This window comes from Dinoponera quadriceps, unplaced genomic scaffold (assembly GCF_001313825.1).
Source record: "Dinoponera quadriceps isolate SergipeBrazil2010 unplaced genomic scaffold, ASM131382v1 scaffold141, whole genome shotgun sequence".
Classification (NCBI taxonomy): Eukaryota; Metazoa; Arthropoda; class Insecta; order Hymenoptera; family Formicidae; genus Dinoponera; species Dinoponera quadriceps.
Genome location: NW_014554256.1, coordinates 376,400 through 395,394, shown reverse-complemented (window position 1 = coordinate 395,394; position 18,995 = coordinate 376,400). Strand labels below are relative to the sequence as shown.

The 18,995-nt window shown below is 45.8% G+C and overlaps 1 protein-coding gene across 3 annotated transcripts in view; it reads right to left on the bottom strand.

The window, feature by feature from the left end:
• The window catches only part of LOC106751839, a 60,110-nt gene extending 44,593 nt beyond the window's left edge, over nucleotides 1–15,517 (bottom strand). For 2 of the 3 annotated variants that reach the window (XM_014633043.1, XM_014633034.1), the window contains exon 1: nucleotides 14,866–15,517. In XM_014633043.1, the coding sequence (XP_014488529.1) occupies nucleotides 14,866–14,923 (58 nt within the window). In that variant the 5' untranslated portion in view covers nucleotides 14,924–15,517. The remainder of the gene's footprint in view (nucleotides 1–14,865) is intronic. The other variant, XM_014633050.1, reaches the window with a different exon arrangement.
• Nucleotides 15,518–18,995: the final 3,478 nt, after the last annotated feature.

Sequence of the window (18,995 nt, the reverse complement as noted above, 5' to 3'; positions counted from 1 at the left end):
TCAATAGCCGTAAAATGTCGCTATCGTTTTCTCCAGTGTGTTTCGGATAAATTGCGTCTATCGAAATTTCAAGCGTATAATTGAGACGATTGTTCTTTCTGAACGCGTGTGCATAAATATTTGTAGTGCCCCTTAGGGAGAACTACGTACTCCGACGTCTCTCTGTTCCGCAATCCGAGCGTGGAAAGGAAGACCTTTCGTGGTTCGAACCCTAGTTAGGCTATCATTTATTATAATATCTATCCGGTTACGGGTCATGGTTTTGGTTTGTTGGGGGTCTCGCGTGGTTATTAAGGTTTCATGTGGAGTCACCTTACTCGTACATTACTATATCGCGTGTTTCAGACGTAATCGACGCAATAATATTCCGAGAAATGTGCGAAGTGAGAGATAATTTACTTTTCCTTTCTTCTTGTCACGTTACACTGCGTGCATTGTTTATATTTCCGTTTGCGAAGTCGCCCCTTCGGTCTTTTACGCGCGAACAAGATCCCGGAAAATGTATGACGTTACTCCGTTTTTTTTTCTTTTATTACAAAAATGAGGAAAGAAAATAAAAACGAACTTTGAAATTTCGAAATCTAAAGCGATCAAGTCGAGCTGGAGGAGATTACTTGATCGTTATACCTCGTCCGAGAGACACGGTCGCGTACCTACACGGCGAGAGGGACAATTTGTCGGCGTCGTGAATCGAGACGGGTGAATGAAACTCGCTGTATTCAGGGAAGGACATTATGCGAGGAAGGCACGAGCTTACGTTCACGATATACCGCACACGTAGTACGCTCGAGTATGCGAATACTTGCGTATTGTCCAGAATCGCGGACCATGAAAAACCAGTCCCCGCGGTAGCTCGCGCGTGCCGAACTTTCGAACTCCCCGGTGCGCGCGTCTATGTGCGTGAGCACGGAAAAATACGCGACGAATACACGTCCTGGCCCGACGAAGACAAGTCCGGCGGGTCGAACGCGGCCCGAGCACGCGAATGTGATTTATTGGCTGCGGAAAGTGAACGCCCAGACGAGGAGGATCATAATTTCCGCGGGCAGGATACCGCAAGAGGCGAATAATATACGGGATAAGAGAACCCGAAATAAGAAGTACGGTCCCCGCACGGCAGATGTTCAATTTTGCAAATGCCGGCCTCCTTGTGCGCGTCTGCACACGCGTATATATCGCGCTCATTGTCGAATTAAAGAACAGACCGGACGTTTTCCCCGTCTCCGTCCGCTCGTACTGGTCCTTACTTCCTTACGTTCTTTTCTTCTCACGAGGAGGCCGCGTGTCTGCTGCGGAGCCTGAGAGAGCCTGCGCATTCTATTATGGGGTCGCGCGATCCCCCTCGCGCGACGTTGACTTTCGCCGCGGGACTTTGGAAGGCTTCGCGCGCGCGCGCGCCAACGGGAATTTCGGAAGAGGTTCTCTTTCTTTCGCGCGCGCAGGACGCCTCGTCCGGACGAGGATATTGCATTCGAGTACGATCTCGAACGTCCTAGGCGAGGGAACCACGGCGACGGTCGAGCGGAAGCGCAACGAACTCGCGTGAGCACGAGGTGCACTTTAGAACGCATTAGCGTTTGAGGAAGTTAACAGTAAAATAAAATGCACCTCTTTCAACCGGTTCGAGAGCGGCGCTCACCTCGAAGTACGCGGACCGGGAATGTATAATTTGGAGCAATATCGCGGTTAAAAGGATGCATGTTCGCGTGATCTACTAGTATTGCGTGCTGTGGAATCGATAGAATACGTTGTCGTGCAATTTCTTTTTTTGCCGTTTTATTCCACGCACAGTGTGATGATCTCTCTCTCTCTCTCTCTCTATCTCTCCCTCTCACGCAACGTTCGTCATATTATTCGAGCACATCACATGCCCCAGTAATAGCATATTAGTGCTCTCACGACAATAAACACGCGTGCGTGGTATCGTGGATCGATCGCGAGGCATAAGAAGAAACGGACATCTGCTGCGAACGCAATATGCCCCGAAAACTCTTACAGTTTCTCGTCGGCGCGCCATTCAATCCTTCTGCTTCGTGGCGCAGACGAGACATAATAATAATGTACGCACGTGCCAGGCGGAGGATGTATGAACGAGGGTAAAATAAGTAGTATGGTCGTGTTTGCGGCGCACATTCACACGTTGAATAACTCCGATTTCGAGACTTTACCCGGTGGTGTATGTGTACAGTATACATGTGTATACAGCGTGTGCATACAATGCACCGTCGTATATGCGTAGGAAAATGAATTGTGACGGATCGATGCCGATCGAGATGACGCGGCCGCGAAGACGAAAGCCTTCACGCATCGACGAGGAGCGAGCGAGCGAGGTACGCGCGCGAAGAGAGACGCAATTACACGTGCGATACGACCCCGATCGCGGACTACCATAATGGGAGTGACTCTCCACGTGGCCATGAGCGCTCAAGCATAGAGACGCGTGCGTGGCCCACTTGCGAAACCTCCTGCGCCTCGACACGCGTTTCCACGAGACGCATTATTGCATAAGCTCCTTTTAAAGGGATCAACCGCGCGCGAGCTAATTTCGAAAAGTGTACCGTGCGTTACGAGAGTTTCCGCTTATAGAATGCGCCACGCGAAAGCGAAAGAGAGCAAGAGAGAGCAAGAGAGAAAGAGAGAGAGAGGGAGACCGAGACGATGATATTCACGACTCTGAAAGATCCTTCGGATTAAAAGTGCCCTGCCTAAATTTACACCCCGCTTCGGCCGCCATCTCTCTCACCGACCACTTAGCGCCGAGAGGAACCAACGAAAAGCAGATTTCTCTTGGCGGCCCGAGAAAATAAATAACGGAGGTTTCTCGAAAGCAAGCGCAAAGGAGGATAAAAACCGGTGTCCACGAGGCGATACACTTACGCTCTCGCGCTTGCAACCCTCGAAACGTGTCACGTCGGGTTCCGTTCCCCCGTCCCTCTATGAGCAAGCAGGTTTCTATCGATTGGCCGCGAGGACTCCGGGGGGTGATTTAGGCTCCCCAAAGTACGAGGCATTAAAGTCTGATGCTCCTTTCGAGGAGCCCGGAGGCTGCGCTGCACCGGCCTAAGCCCGCGAAGATGAATGCGTCTGAGGCTCACGCACACACTTTCTCGTTCTCGAGTCCCTTCCAAAGTGTTTGCTGAATTATTCAATCCTGTTTCAGTCTTGAGGACGCTCATTCGCGTCTCGTCCCTTCTCTCCGAACTCTTCGGAGAGATGCGATGTTATGATAAGGCGAGCGAGAGAGAAAGAGGAAGAGAGAGTTCTGTCTTGTTTCGTCCAAACTTTTCCTTCGCGGCTCTCTCTTTATTCTCGAGGACGCGTTATTAAATCTATTATGATGCTAATATGTGCTTTATTTGCAAGCTGGCCCCGGAGAATCAATTTCTTTCTCGTTTTTCCCAACTGTGTAAACTCTGGATGAAATCGTTTTGGTCAGAATGAGAGATTCAGCCGGCGCGTTTCCGCGCGAGCAAATTTCGAGCATGATAAGATCGATGACTACCATAAATGAAATGAACGTTTCACTGCAATACGCAAGGTTGCATACAACGATAGAGAACGTGGCTGTGAACTTTAATCTTCAAAATAGAACTTCGCCTTTGCGAAGTCTTCTCTGTTATTCAGGCCGAGCGGTAAAATTCGCAATCGATATTACACGATCCTCGCAAATCGCGAGAGTACGGTCGCGTATTCTTGCGGTTTTTCGCTCGCGAGTGCCCCCCCCCCCCTCCGGTCGAAAGTTCCGTTCGGGAAAGAGCTGAAACGACGCTGAAGTGTATATCCGTTATTTTCCGAACGATCGAACATTTGCTCGTCGCACGGAACGAACTGGAGAAGGCGGGAACGGGAACCGCGGCAACTGTGGGAAAGCGACGTCGTTGGCTTCGCTATCAGCTGCTCGGGATGCGAAATGGCGAAGCCATTGAATTTCCTGAGACAAAGGGAGCGGCAGGACGGGACGCGACGCGGGGATTTGTTTCACGATCGAGTTTGAATTGCCTCGAGTCCTACGGTGACAGAGGACTCGAGAGATGCGCAAGCTCTAGTAATTAAATTTAATTCAAATCGACCGCACTGAGCGTTCTGCATGCAAATTTTAACTCGACGTAATTTACTAACCGCAAATATATGATCCAACTTAACGGAACCTCTCTCTCCCTCTCGGTCTATTTGCTTCAAGTGTTGCTCGTTAATTGATTCGATTTTATCAAATTTTATTTAGTTCGGTTATATTAATAGCAATAACAGGTTCCACCCGATGACCGACTATAAGCGCAATGATCGGTGTTACTCGGCTAGTCGATACGAATCTATCAGAATCCACCGTTTCGAGCTGTAATCTTCGTCTCGAGCCGTCGTCACGCGGAGGACACACGCCTTCGCACGNCCCCCCCCCCCCCCGCCTCACGCCCGTGCGTGATTCATACGAGAAATATGAGAAGGGAGCGGGCGGGGAAGAAGGACCGCGATGTGCACGTGATTCCGGAGCCCCGGTCGTGTTTGCGAGCGGGTCGAGAAATTAATGAGAATATCGCCGCTCGTAAATCGCGACAGTCGACGATCGATGTGTCGGCGACAAAAACCGGCGGCGTTCGATCGCGACGCACGCAACGTCGTTTGCATCGCGAGAGATTTAATAATGAATAGTCGCGTTTGTCAAAACGCCGCGCTTGAAATTAAATCCCTCACCGGCCGTGAAAAAGAGTGATCTTCCTTGAAGATCGGCGGACTGAACGAGGTCGCGAGAACTCGTTTAAGTGTAAATGAACGTGATTACGGTAGAACAAGTCTGACCGAAACATTCAATGTCGCGTACGACCAGTTTTCCACGTAGTACACGTTGAGTCGAATGAAACGTTATGATTACTCTCTTTCTTTCTTTCTCTCTCTCTCTCTCTCTCTCTCTCTCTCTCTCTGTTTTCCTTCTAAAAAGGGTAAAATAATAAAACATGACACGTGGAAAAATCGATTTTTAAACACGTTCTTTTCTAAAGTGAAAATTTTAATTGTCGAGGATCTAAAAGTAATTTCTAAATTGTGTGCATGCAAAACTTAATTTAAAAATCAAGGTAGCGTGTCAAATTAAACGAGACGGATGGTAAAGAATATAAATTGTTTCCCCGAGAGAAAATAAATTCCGCATTCAAAGGATCGATTTTTGTCTTTCCTAGTCGATCGACTCGCCGTTGTAGCCGACGGAGCCTGCGAAGCGTAAAATATGCATTTGCATATCAATCCCTCGCGGCCCACTCGCGATGCAATAGCGCGCGGCCCGGTCTTCGCTAGAAAATTGCGCGCCGATCACTTTTTCCACCCACGATTTCCGACCGAATGCAACACCGCGAGCGACCGCTCGTCAATGGACGTGGCTAAAGCAAGCACACGTCACTCAACTCTCTTTGACGCTCATACGCTCGAACGTGATTCATCGGTTATGGCTCACGTGTCGTAAACGCTTCCGCGGGTCACAGAAGCTTAATCTCGAAAACTATTCTCGTACGGAAACACACACTCCGCTCGTACGTTAAACGTCGAGCCGTATGAATTCTAAGCACACGTGGTGTTTCTAATGAAGTATAACATTCCCGCATTCCTCTTTGATGTCTCGCTGCCAGAAGAATCGGTTCTACACTCGGGAAAGGAGTCGTTTACTAATTAGTTAAAATAACAGAACAAAAATGTCTCTAATATATTTCTTTAAGTTTTTACGCTCCAAAAAAGATATTCTCACATTCTAATATTGGTTTGATCGAAAGTAACTCGTCGAAAAGAGCACTATAAGCGATGCATGGCACGTCATAAAAATTTCCGTCTATTGACTCATAGAGAAGAAAAGTTGATCTTGCTTGTTATCTTCTAGATAGAGAACTCTTAAAACGCTTCAAAAATATCACTTAGTTTTAGAGCAAGATATACTTTAGAGACCCAACGCGTGGCGGACCTCCCGCGCGAGATATTCCTTAGAACTTTCAAGGGTTGACTCTCCAAGGAAGAATCCTGATACGATCCGAGCTTCTCCAAGGAAGGGATATGTCTATAATATGCGGATCAGAATTCGGCCGCCCACGATGCTCCTCGATTCTACAGGCGGAATGGGAACTTGCTGGACTACAATGTATTAAATGTTTATCTCTCTACAGAACACAGAACAATAAACAACGCGAAATAAGGATATCAAGTACGCGAGAACAAGAAAATATGCCTGTATCAGCGAATATGGTTATCAAATTAATTCAGACTCAAATTTAGCTGGAAAATATTTCGATTCGCTCTTAAAATTTCCTGGAGTGAAATCTCATTCCAAACGAGTGAGAATTCACGCCAAACATTTAGTGAAAATACTGCCATTCGGAATAAAATGACATTTCATTTTTCACAAGAGTGAGTGTTCCATTCCAACCGTGAAGTGAACGTTTCACTCGTTTTGAGTGAACATTTTAGTTTGAAGAAAATAAACTCTTCTTAATTTACATTCTTTAACAAGTAAAGCATTTTTTATAATGTTATTTTTAAGATGTCATTCATGTTGTATTTGAAAAATTTCTTTCTGCTTAACTTTGAACTCAGAACTTCGGGATCTTGAGTCAGCTGCATCTCGCACTTCTGTCATCTCTTGATCTTGATTGATAAGTAAATTTTATATTATCTATAATCCCGAGTCCTACAAGATTCCCTTGGAGATTTCACCCCAAGATATTTAAAGAGTACATTTATATATTTTGATGTTCCGATATTTCTACATAGCTCTCAATCACGTTAATATACCATTAAGGCCAGATACGTAAGAAAATGCACTGCACTATCATTCGCTTCCTGTGATTCAACGAGAACGACTCAACGTAACGAAAATTGACGTACCGTTTTCACGTTCGACGAGGTAGGCCTATAATAAATCGACTGATCGGAGAAGGAGCTACATGTCGCATCTGCTCTTTCCGCGCATGCCACCCTGAAGGACGGCTAGATCGGTATCACGATGGCCCTTTCGTCGTGCGAGAATGGAAGGGCAAAGCAAGGGGCATCGTGCGTACTAGAGGGCAGGAAATTGCTCTGGAGATGGTTCTAATTTCCTGGCCTCGTAAGGAGAAATACCAGGCCACTGCGATTCATCCCGTTGATGTTCCATAATCTGTCGTAATCGATAGGGACGCGATTCTTGCTCTTTCATCGTTCGAGTTGTAGATCATCAACTAGACGCATGTGTGCGACGTGATGGCACGCGCGGTTCTCGTCACGATTACGAATAGTAAATTCTATCCGACATTTAATCCGATTATTTTTACCCACCGTAATCAAGAGAAAAAAAGTAAATTCGTTCTTGAAATATTGGGATCAAAGCGAAGTCCAGAAATGCTCCCTTTCTTATAAAAGAGAAATTAGTCTTTCTTAATCCGATACGGTCTCGAGCAGCTTCGCGAAAAATATCATTGAGAGAAACCGGGACTCGTCATCTGATCAAAGCGTTTCCGCTGCACCGCTTCTCGCGAAACAGTTCAGTCCCTCTGGAGAGGAACTCAATTCGGAGTTGGAAGTTGGCCGAGAACTTGATCTATTTTCTTAATGGCCACTCTGTTGGCATATGTCCTAATGCAGTGGTTCGTACATTTCAACGAGAAACGCCTCGAGACTCTAGAAGTACTCGCGAATAATATCACCTTTTGCCCCCAAAGAAATGTTTCTTGCGCAACTACTACAAATGTTTGATACACAGACACGATATATACGTACATTAACCCATTAATGGTCAGTTTCTTCTTTGTGAGGAGCTTCTTTTTCATTCAGTATAAAATCACTGAATAAAATATATTACTTCATTTTTGTTTTCAACATTTAATTTCCGATTACCCATGCTTTCGATAAAAAAAAAAATAGTTTTCAATAACAATCTAAGACTTTTAGGAAATAAATGGACTAGTCATTTCAGTACAAATATATGTAAAACAGATCTAGCCTTTAACAAGTTAACGCATCAAGTTGAGCGTAAAAGTCGGTNCCCCCCCCCCCCATGCAATGAGTGATCGTACCTGTTATAATAAATTTAATATGAATCCCGCAAAAAGATCCGTTTCTCGCGGACACGCGAGATCGAGTCACCGCTTGAGAACCGCCGTCCAATAATCGCCGGCGCAGCTCGCGCGTTTTGTCTTCAGGGTCCGCGGACCCCAAAGTCCCCTCTAACTCCCCGCTCTGACTTTGCTGTTCGCGCGCGCGGAGTCGAAAGCGGGGCGGCTTTTGATACCACGGCTGTCGCCGGCGCGATGATGGATGACGGTGCGGCAAGAACGGGCCGAGGCCGCCTCGTCAACGGGCGAAACCAACACGTCGGACGGCGACGGGACGGGTGCGCGATGCATCCGACGATCGTGATTAATGACAGCAACATTGTGGCCGAGACGCGTGAGCGCTCCGCCGGAGACGACAGGTGCCATTGAGGCGGCGGGGCGAATTAAGCGCGCGCGGTGTTATGCCGCCGGCTTTTGATCCGGCCCGTTTGCCGTGTCTGCTCCCGCGTCGCGCCGGCAAAATCCGCGTTGATCCGATCCCACGAATATTTACGTCTCTGACGGGCATTATAGCGCGCAGAAGCTCGCGCGGATATCCTTCCACAAGTTGGAAACTGAGCTGTTTAATTGGAAAACTAAGTCGTCGAAAATCGCACTATAGGCGATGCGTAAAAATTTCCATCTGTTGACTCAGAAAGAAGAAATATCGGTCTTACTTGCTATCTTCTGGAATCTTAAAACGCTTCTAAAGTATCGTTCAGTTTGAGAGCAAGATATACTTTAGAGACCCGACGCGTGGCAGACCTCCCCGTGCGAAATATTCCTTAGGATTTTCTGGTCTGACTCCTCAAGGAAGAATCCTATTAAGATCTGAACTTCCTCCAAGGGAGGGGTACATTGTTGTCTATTACGGAATAATGGGATTCAAGCAGAAGTGCGTCATCATCTTGTTATGTGTTATATAATAATTATCTTGTTGTATTCGACAAGATAATCAACAGTTGACTGCCACGACAGATATTTCTGTTTCTCACGCAATTTCTGAATTTCAAGGGTTACCGTTAAGAAAAAAAAAAAAGATGACGTAAAAATGTAATATGGATACGTAATGAAATAACTAGCGACATATTTTACTTGTTCGTTCGTGAAGACTTTTTTCCCCGATATAGAAATCACTCAAGGAAAGAATCTCGACAGGTAAATGGTTAGGACTGCACACGCTCACATACTTCGTTAAATAGCCCGCTGTAGAAGATACTATCGCTCTTTGACACACTCGCTCAATTAAAGCCGAACCCTCTGACAGGACTTACTTAATTCATCCAATTTAAAAAGAGATTAGGTGCGTCCCGAGACGTGCTCGACGACAGCCGGGTGGTCGAAGTTTCTTTGCCGAGCCATTTTGTGCAATAATTACACCGTCCGGCAGGTATTTGGTTAGGATTACGAGATCTCTCGGCGATATCGTTCCGTTCTTTCCCTCGACTAGGAAGACCTCAACTCCGGATAATTATGGTCTTTCGAGTGAGCGTGCTTTCATTCTCTAGCGCATCGGATCAATATAGATGAAACATTCGTTATCATTCTTATTGCATCAAGTTTCTGACACTAGTTCTCAATCGATATCTCAAAACAAGCTGAGAAATCTTTTGACGTATACCAGACAAACTTTCCCGAATAATAACTTATGATCACCGTGCGATTGAACGAAAAGTCTCACAAAACTATCGAAATATAAAATTTCCATGACATCCTTTTTTCATTCTCTTATTCCGATTGTTCACGCGATTTATTGCACCCAAAAAACATACATCGCGCAGCTTTAATTTTCCTTTTAGCCGATTCGCCGGCTAGTCATCACCGACCAGAGAGCAGGACAATCGTTACCTCTCGGATACACCGCAGCCGCCCTTGATACACCCCTGAATCAGAGGGGACTGAAATAACTAGCGCCGCGGACAGGTCCTCGCGCGAAGAGCAACATTTTCGGGCCCGTCCTAATGGCCCCTCAAGAGCCCTTTTTTGCCGATTTCGGACGCGCAAAGGTGTAAATTGGACGGCGGCGAGCAAGAATCTCACCTCGTTTTGGAGTATCGTAAAAAAAGAAAGTCACCCGTGCGGAGTCGTGTCGATGATAATCGCGCACGGACATCGCGGATACTCCGATCGAGCGCGTTCCCGCTGACGTGCGAAAAAAGAAGGAGCGTCGTGAATTGTTGCTGCGTCGCTGATGCGAGAAAAATGAGATCGTACGAAATCACGTTAATTTTTGCAATCTTAGCAAGCTTCCTCCAAAGCAGCGATACATCAGTGCGGATCATAAAAAAGAAAGACAAGATATAAGTCTAGTCGTTATTTTTTATAACGAGCAAAGGGATATTTCAACATCGTCGGTCTCTCTTCTTACGTTTTCACCGCATTGATATTTGTATCGGATTATTTATTTGCGCGTATTCGTTAAGTCGAAGCGAACAGGTGCGATAATCTTGAAATATTCAGCGAACACTCGATGTGCATTAATCGGGAGGGGCGCGCGTTTCGTAACGTGAACACTCGTGAATTAAAATCGTCTCGGTGTCGAACGTTGAACCGCGGTTCGTCGGTGGTGATCGACGACTCGGGTGTAAATTTAGCACCCTACGGTATGAGATCAGTCGGCTTGAATTAGAAAACATTGTCCGGCGAGAATAGCCGATATAAAGACCTTACTAATGCAGTTACCTCGTAACGCGAACTTTCGCGAATTAAAATCGTCTTGATGTCGAACACTGAACCGCAGATTCGTCGATGAATCGACGACTCGGGTATAAATTTAGCACCCTACGGTATGAGATCAGGCGGCTTGAATTAGAAAACATTGTCCGGCGGGAAATACCGATATAAAGACCTTACTGCGCGTATAGTCACCTGAGATTTCTACGAACACGAGCCTTGAGCATGACTAATCCCGGAGCAACGGGATTATTAATATTCGCAGGCGACAGGTCACGTCCGTAGTGATACAATGCAACCTCAACTTCCACGCAACAATGTTGTAACATCGATGAATATTATGCATTCCGATTATAATTGTATGTATACTAAACGTCAAGTAAAGTCTTCATAACATTTACTAGGCCAAAACTCATCAGTGATTTCTAATCGTTCGCATCGTGTCTGGATATACATGTACGTTACGACAGTTAATTATTCAGCTCTGTCATTCTGACAGCTTGACAAATTACATTACGAAAATCATCAGTGAATTTCGGCCCAGCAAATGTCACACAACACGTTTATCTAAAAGACGTCTCAGAGACGTCCTTCAAACGTCTTATTATCTCAAAGACACCTTAATGTTCCTTTGATGTATTATGAAACTATAAAGATTCGAATATATAATAAACAAACGTTACAAATCTAGAAAACGTATAACAGATAAATGTAATGATGCTATAATGACCAATTAATAATAATTCTTCTCATTAAAAAGAGCTGATTGTTTGCTCCTCTTATATTATTTTTCTCGAATATCGAGTGACATTCTTGGAGGTTGCATTGATCACATGAAGGTAATCGGGACCTTCTATGAATCAAGATTATCTACCGAGCGTGCGAATGAGTGTCGAGATCGCGGCTCGTTAAGTTAATCCGATGAAGAATTGACAAGATGGTACTATATTTCTGCCGCGAACTATATATTTGAATTACGTGGTCGAATAAAGCTGTGACGGTCCCGAATGATATACGGATATGCGAAGTCGATGAGCAGAAGAACGGAGTTGATTTATACGCTGGTATCTCTCAGTACTCAATTCAAAGCGGATTGTAGTGTTTTATGTTATGTGACATGCTTTCCAGACTAATTGACATATTATTAAGTAGTGATGTAAAGAGAGCACGATGTTATATGCATGTGAAAATACAAAAAAAAAAACTTTTTTCAAAGTTACGTGACTGGCGCTTTGAGGCATATAGAACATTCGCTTGAAGAACTTTATATTCCAACTTAATTAATCGGTTTCTTTGTAACACTCATAACCGACACAGAAACCCCACCGTGTTGAACGTCACATATTGTTATTGCACGCGCAGTGCACTTGACGTTCGTAAAAGTGGCTCGATAATAGGACATTAAAGAGCATTTCAAGTCGACGAGGGGGAAACACTCTTTCCTTCGTTCCCTTGCAAACCTTTCCTGGTTTTCTGTTTACTTTGTAGCAGCCGGTCGAGCCCGTCCTTGTTCCCGACTTGACGAAAAACTCTCGAAGGTGTAAGACCGTGCGGAATCTCTAAAGATTCAGATCCGGCCGGCGAGATACGGGGAACCTACGAGGTTCATTTTAAAAGCCCCCCGAATTTCTGCCGTTTTACTGTGGGTTTGCAAGAAATACCGCATCATTTCACGAGTGCCATTGTCACGTCATAATGGCGGTGGACACAAATTCATCCTCGAATCTGTATAATCGCCAGTGTTTCTTTCACGGGTTCCTCCCATGAAAAACCTGCCAGAATCTTTTCGAAGCCGTTCGCACCTCAGGGGTCGCCTCGTCTTCGAATTATTCTTCCTTACCAAAGGACATTTTGTACTCGGAACAATGGCATCTGTCTCGTGTCTATTTTCCTCAATATATTTTGTCGTTTTTGTGCTTGTTTTGGGAGCGTAAAAATTCGTGCGACTCAAGCAATTATTCAATTTCAAAATAAGAAAATTAAATCATGAACGTGACACCGGCTCAACACGCTTCATGCTTTATGATAAAGTGAGTCATTATATAACGAGAAAAAAATTACGAATAAGGTCGATGTATGTAAATAAATTCAGAATTAAACGCGCATTAACGCTGTTGCGACGATTGAGCGAATCGGGAGAAAAAAAAAACGCAAGGTTTGCCGGGGATGACGCAAGAAACCGTTACACAAGAATCGTTCTTCTCGCTGATAAGAGAAAGAAGTCTCCGTTTTGTCGAGCGCTGGAAACGTATGTGCTCAAAACATAGTCTCGAAATTCTCGCGAGACGCGCAACAGTGATCCAACAGATTCCGTACGTTCAGCGCGACTCAAATAATGCAACGCGGTGCAACGTAAGGTGCAGCCCACGTGCACACCGTGACATTCCAATCGTGACTTGCAATCTGCATTTGTAACTTCGTACCTACTCCGAAGATGTCTGATTCTTTACGCTTAGTCTCCTTTTAACGGCGCACGCGTGACGAATGAAGAACTCGCTAAGCAAAGCCGCTCGGTTGAAAATGCGATAATTACCGTACCGTTAGGCTCATGTTTACGCAAGTACAGAAACTTTTTCTCTCGGAGCAACCGCATTACAACCGCATCACGCGCATTATTCTCGTGTCACCTTTGTCAACGAGAGAAGAGAAAACAGAGGGATTTCTAGACGTTATAAACTTCTCACCGGTCAAAACAAACGAAGCAAAACAAGCCAGTCGCCAGTTCCCGATTTTCGAGCGGGACGAGCACAAACTGTGTGTGTGTGTGTGTGTGTCGTTTCTCTTTTAATCTCATTTTTGTTTTCCGCGAAACGTGTTGCGTCTAACTTGTCGAATTAAGATGATTCGACCGATAAGACGCGCGCCATAGTTTGTCTTATTGATTATATTCGCCGTAAATCGCATATCCAGCCGATCGTGCGCATTTGCGCAAGGATGAAATAAGAGGGCACTACTCGCGGAGAATGTACCGGACCACGTTCCTATGAATGAAATGTGTTTGATTGATAGCGCAGGAACGGTATTTCGAAACCGAAACGAAAGGATCTACCGGCGAGAACGACGGTCAGAACAAATCGGCCGCCGCGCGCGTTGCAGCACAAAAGGCTCACTGAACTGCGACACGAGCGAAAATGTGTCATTACCGCGCAAATTACGATCCGGCACTTCCGTACGCATCCTGAGTTCCCCGGGATAATTGCCGTGAATTAGCGACGATCGATGGACAGCCGCGGAATGATGTCGGCGGTACCGCCAACCGAATACTAATCTCGTTACGCTATATTTTTCGGAGCGTAAAAGTACACAGGAATCTTGCCGAGAGCCGGGCGAAATGCCGAATCGACGTTTACTAATTTGAAAATGGTATCGCTCTCTTTTCGATGCGTCGTCGCGATTAATCGTCATTAACGGGATTGAACACGGCGACAATAGAATGAAATCGACACGGAATTTTGTGATTGTATCGTGGATAGAACGAAAAAATAACGCAGATACACATTGAATAAATGTCTACAAACAAAACAAAAACATATGTCTAGGATAGATAAAATACGTTTTACTTTCTTCTCTTCTAATTATCAACAATTCAATGTCAAATGAATGATACAAAAGCTACGTGTTCGGGGGAATGGGATTGCATCATTCTATCTTTACCGCTCATTAGACGTAAGATAAGGATAAAATGATGCAATAACGCTGAAACCAATCAAATTCTCTGCAATATCATTCAACTATTGACTCACGTTGTTTCATACAGTTCGTTTACGTGGAAAAGATTGATCAAATTTAGGAGATAAACAAAGCATAGGCGAGAGAAACGAATTTCTTCAATTAAAGGTATCCGCATAGAAGGTTCACGGCATGTACGGTTACCCTGGTTACGGCTGTACCTCACGTGCATCGCACTTTAAAAGGTACTAACTCATTCATTAAACACGACACGGAGTTAACACGCTCAGTTTATCCCTCAAATCGACTAATTCGCCGTTGTGAAGGGAAGCTCTGTAACCATCGATCGCCCCCGATTTGCCGGCGCGAGCTTACACGCGAATTACAAAGTCGGCCGCTCCCGGCGGCGTAAATAATCCACGAGCGGCACGTGACGGTCGATTAATGCGAACAAGTGAGAGATTATCGGATTGTTGCTCACCCTGGCAGCTGGCAGTCCCCAGCAGGACGATGAGCAGCAGGATCCTCGTCGGCTCCATTTTCCACGACGACAGCTGTCACAGCACACTTATCCACCCTCACTGTCCCAATCGGAGGCGCCACAGCGGTACGATCAGACGAAGGCGCGAATGTGAGGCGCGGAAACACGACGAGATATCACAGCGAGATTATCGCGGAGATACGAATCGCGCGCGCGAGTCCGCAGAGGAAGTCGGCGAGAGAGCTTGCGCGAGCTCCGTTTCCTGTTCCCTCTTTCTCCTCCCCGTCTATCTTCACGCGGCGAAACGGAGCGTGCCCGGGCACTTTCCACGCCAACTTCACGCAGGAGCGCCGCGAGGATACCGTTCCGCGCGCAACCCGGACGACGACGTGCGGCGTCACGCCGGTTTCCCCGATAACGGAACGACGACTGCCGTCCGCGAGTTCTACCTCGAGACTACCCTTCGCGTCTTTTCTCTCTTTCTTTCTCTTCGTCGCTAGCTCGCGCGAGAAAGAAAAGACCTCAGTGGCTTCGACTCATGCGTGCGGATCGGCGCGGGGGGATGAAAGCCGGCTGCCTGTCGCGCACGCTGTCGATCGTGGATAGAACGCAACCACGCGGCGCTGCGGCTCGCAGGCGAATGCCACCGAGAGAGCGCCGCTCTTCCGAGTTCCGTGTCGGCATAGGTGCGCGTCCGCTAATCCCCCCTCCCGTTTCCATTCTTCCGTCCGCGGCGGCGCCCCCGGCCGCCGCCGACGTCTCGTTCAGTCGTGCGTCCGCGCTCGCCTCCTTCTCGTGTGTCTCGCGTTTTCCCTTCCTTATCCTCTCGGTCGGGCGCGGCGCCGAGCGCGTGTGCGGTCGGCGCATCAATTATGTTCGAATCCGCGCCGACCCCGTCAACCTTTTCTCTCACCGTGCGTTCCATTTCCCCGGGAAAAACGTATCTTCCGCGTCCCTTCTTATCCCGGTCTTATTACTTCGCCAAAGTATCTTACCTGCTTTTCGATTAAAATATAAATCCCGAATGACTTACGTTTGATGACGAGAAAGTCCGAGCGTCCTCAGATCGGTATCCCTCTTTTGTTGAATGGTTCTTTTTCCGAACGCTCCTCGATATTCCCCTTGCTTTTTGTACTCCGCCTCTCTTATCTCAACCGCGACTTCCAAGCACGTGTGAGGTCGGCGCATCAATTACGTCGGAGTCGATCTCTCGTAGCGATTACAGAGCGAAAGCAAAAGCTGACGATGCACATCGTACTCTCGTCGACTGACTTTACGTGCGGTTGTGTACCTTATGAAGTATACAACGATATCGGTTAACGCCGAAGTAAAATATTCTTTGTCGACCTGTGGGCAATTTCAGGTTTGATTTAATCCCGATTGAGAACAACTTGTTACACACGCACACGGTATATATTCTTAAAAGTTACCAGTAGTCACATACTTATTATAGTTATATAAGGTCTACCGAGTGAAATGAGGCGTGTTGAAGGGGCCTGCGGGATATGCGGGATGGTTATGAGATGATTAACAATGCATTCCCCGCGACCGCAACTAATAATCAACGTCGTTCCGAATTCCGTACGAGTTTCGCACGTTCGTTTAAGATCATGTCACGCGTGACGTACGCTTGAAACCATAATTGCGGTTTAAGCGGATTAATTCCAATGTCGCGTTGCAATTAACCCGCTCCATTGACTCTGAAAAGATTAAAACGATTCGAATTACACGAACGGTATATTCTGCGACTCGCTGTCGATCAACGAGGATAGAATTTCTGGCTGTTTCACGCATACACGGGATTTCTTATACATACGAATGAAAGATAAAACGAGAATTCTGTAATGTGCATTTTCAAAAGAAATTTCTGGGATATTATTAATGTTCCTGAAAAGGGAGATTTTCATAGTATCCCGATTGCAGACTGAATCGAGTGGTTTGCGTTTAGACGCAACAATGTTGGACGCACAACGCGGAGAATGAATGAACAGATCGGTGAATGAACGGACCGGACGCACGCCTATAGGGGGCTTCAGATTCCATTCCCGTTCCGATCTCGGTTCCATTCTCGTTCCCTCAACCCCTTCAATGCGCCTTGCACCGTGAATGAACAACGGGATTGGAATCCATAAAGAGGATCCTCCCGCGACCCACTGAATACTGTCGAACCACGTTTCCTTCGCGATCCTGTGCGGCAGCGCTCGAGAAACAAATTCGGCACGTTGCTTCGAGGAGATCTTCCCCCTGGACGACGCTCGACGCATAGATAATGCAGATGCAGTTACTATTTCATAGCTCTGTAGGAAATTCGTATTAAGATGAGCATCGATAGGAACGTATCGTCGGCTCCGAGATAGCTCAACGGTCGGATACTATATTTCCCTCGCGCCGGTAACAAGTTCATCTTAGGCGCACCGAGATGTTATCTCGGCGCTGAGGCGTTTATCGTCCGTAAATCAACGTCTCTTGCCTAAATAGATCTCTCGAATATTTCTTGGAAGAGATTCTGGAAAGCGTACGTAGCTCGTTAGTATTCAACGGGGAATCGCGTGCACCACGGCTATCCAAATTGAAATTCAAATCCGGTAATCATCGTGGACGGGTTCTTCATATGTTCATGATGAATAGAAGAACACCACGAGACCAATTCATCGCCGGAGCGTCTATAATTGCGAAGATCGATATGCTTGCTTTCGTCCAACATCCGTTTCTCTGTTGTGTTATACTTCGCAACAATCGCAGCTGCGTAGTTTTTTCATGTTAGCCCTCCCTCCCTCCCTGTAAAAAGATTTTTCCTGTCTTCACGCAGTCGGCCAACGACGATACTAGACGAAATGCTTTGTTCGAGACAACGAATTCGTTAAAAAAAGGACAGGAGATTGGAAACTCGCACAACGGTCACGACAGCAGGTTACAGGTTTGTTAGAGAGACGGCGGTTCTTGGCTCGACATCGACTGCCAAAAGGGCGACTACACTGTTGAATATTGAACGCACGGTCCCCTTGGAATGTCATTCTTCGTGGTTGATCAACACAACACAATTCGTCAGTCCCCGATCAGGCCCTTCCGTCATTGTGAGGAGGGAGTTCTTGTATTGAGTCTCGTATTCGTATTCGTAGCTGTAAAAGCTAAAATTTATAGTTCATGTGCGCGGAGAAAGAAGTTTGATCGAGTTTATCTGACAATGAACAAACCAAACTCGTTTTGGTTGAAGGAAACAGACAAATTCCGGTTCTTATAAAGCAAATTCGCTTCTTATAACCAGAAATCCTGTTTCCTTCAAACTAAACTTTATTTTTCGTATGTGTTTTCTTAGAAAATTTTGCGTCAATGGTGACTCATTTCTATTAGAAGACTATAATAATGTCTTCGCAATATGTGTAATTTATAAACTTCCGCATTTTTATATATTTTATAATTTATAATTTTTAATTGAGATAGTAAAATATTAATAAGAATATATTAAAAAAAAAATAAAAAAATATATATATATATATAGCTGATGTAAGTAAAGAGCTAAAATAATCTACTGCGGTATCATTAAATTACATTGAAGATTTCACAGATCACGTCGAGAGATCGTCGGCTTAATTACATGACAAGCTTTAAGGAACATTCGCTAATTGCAATCTTTGTCTCGTTGTATCGTCGTCATTACTGCCGCCGTGACTAAACTGAATGAGAAACGTCCCCCCTTCTCTCAATACCGCAGATAATGGAAACCATTAAGTGTCTTCGGTTAATTGCAACGATACTGATGTGACGATGTACAGATAGTCACTAAATTGTGGACTTCAATCGATATCCAAGAATCATGACTTTACCTAGCGTCCGTGGTAAGATGGGTTCTTTTCGTTTTTAGCGTCGGAAACATAAACACCCCACGGCAACGAAGAAATTGCTCAAACGTCGTCATCGTGGCAGGAGACCCTGAAGAAGGGGAAGGGGGGTGTTTCGTGAGGAACGAGAACACGCGGGGAGTATTAGTCGATGGAGATACGGCGGTGGCATGCCGTACCTACCGCGAGCACCTGCCACTTATTTCTTCTCGTTTCATTCTTCCCTTTTTCTTCCTCTCTCTCTCTTCTTCTTCTTTTTCCTCTTCATCTTCTTCTTGCTCTTCATTCTTC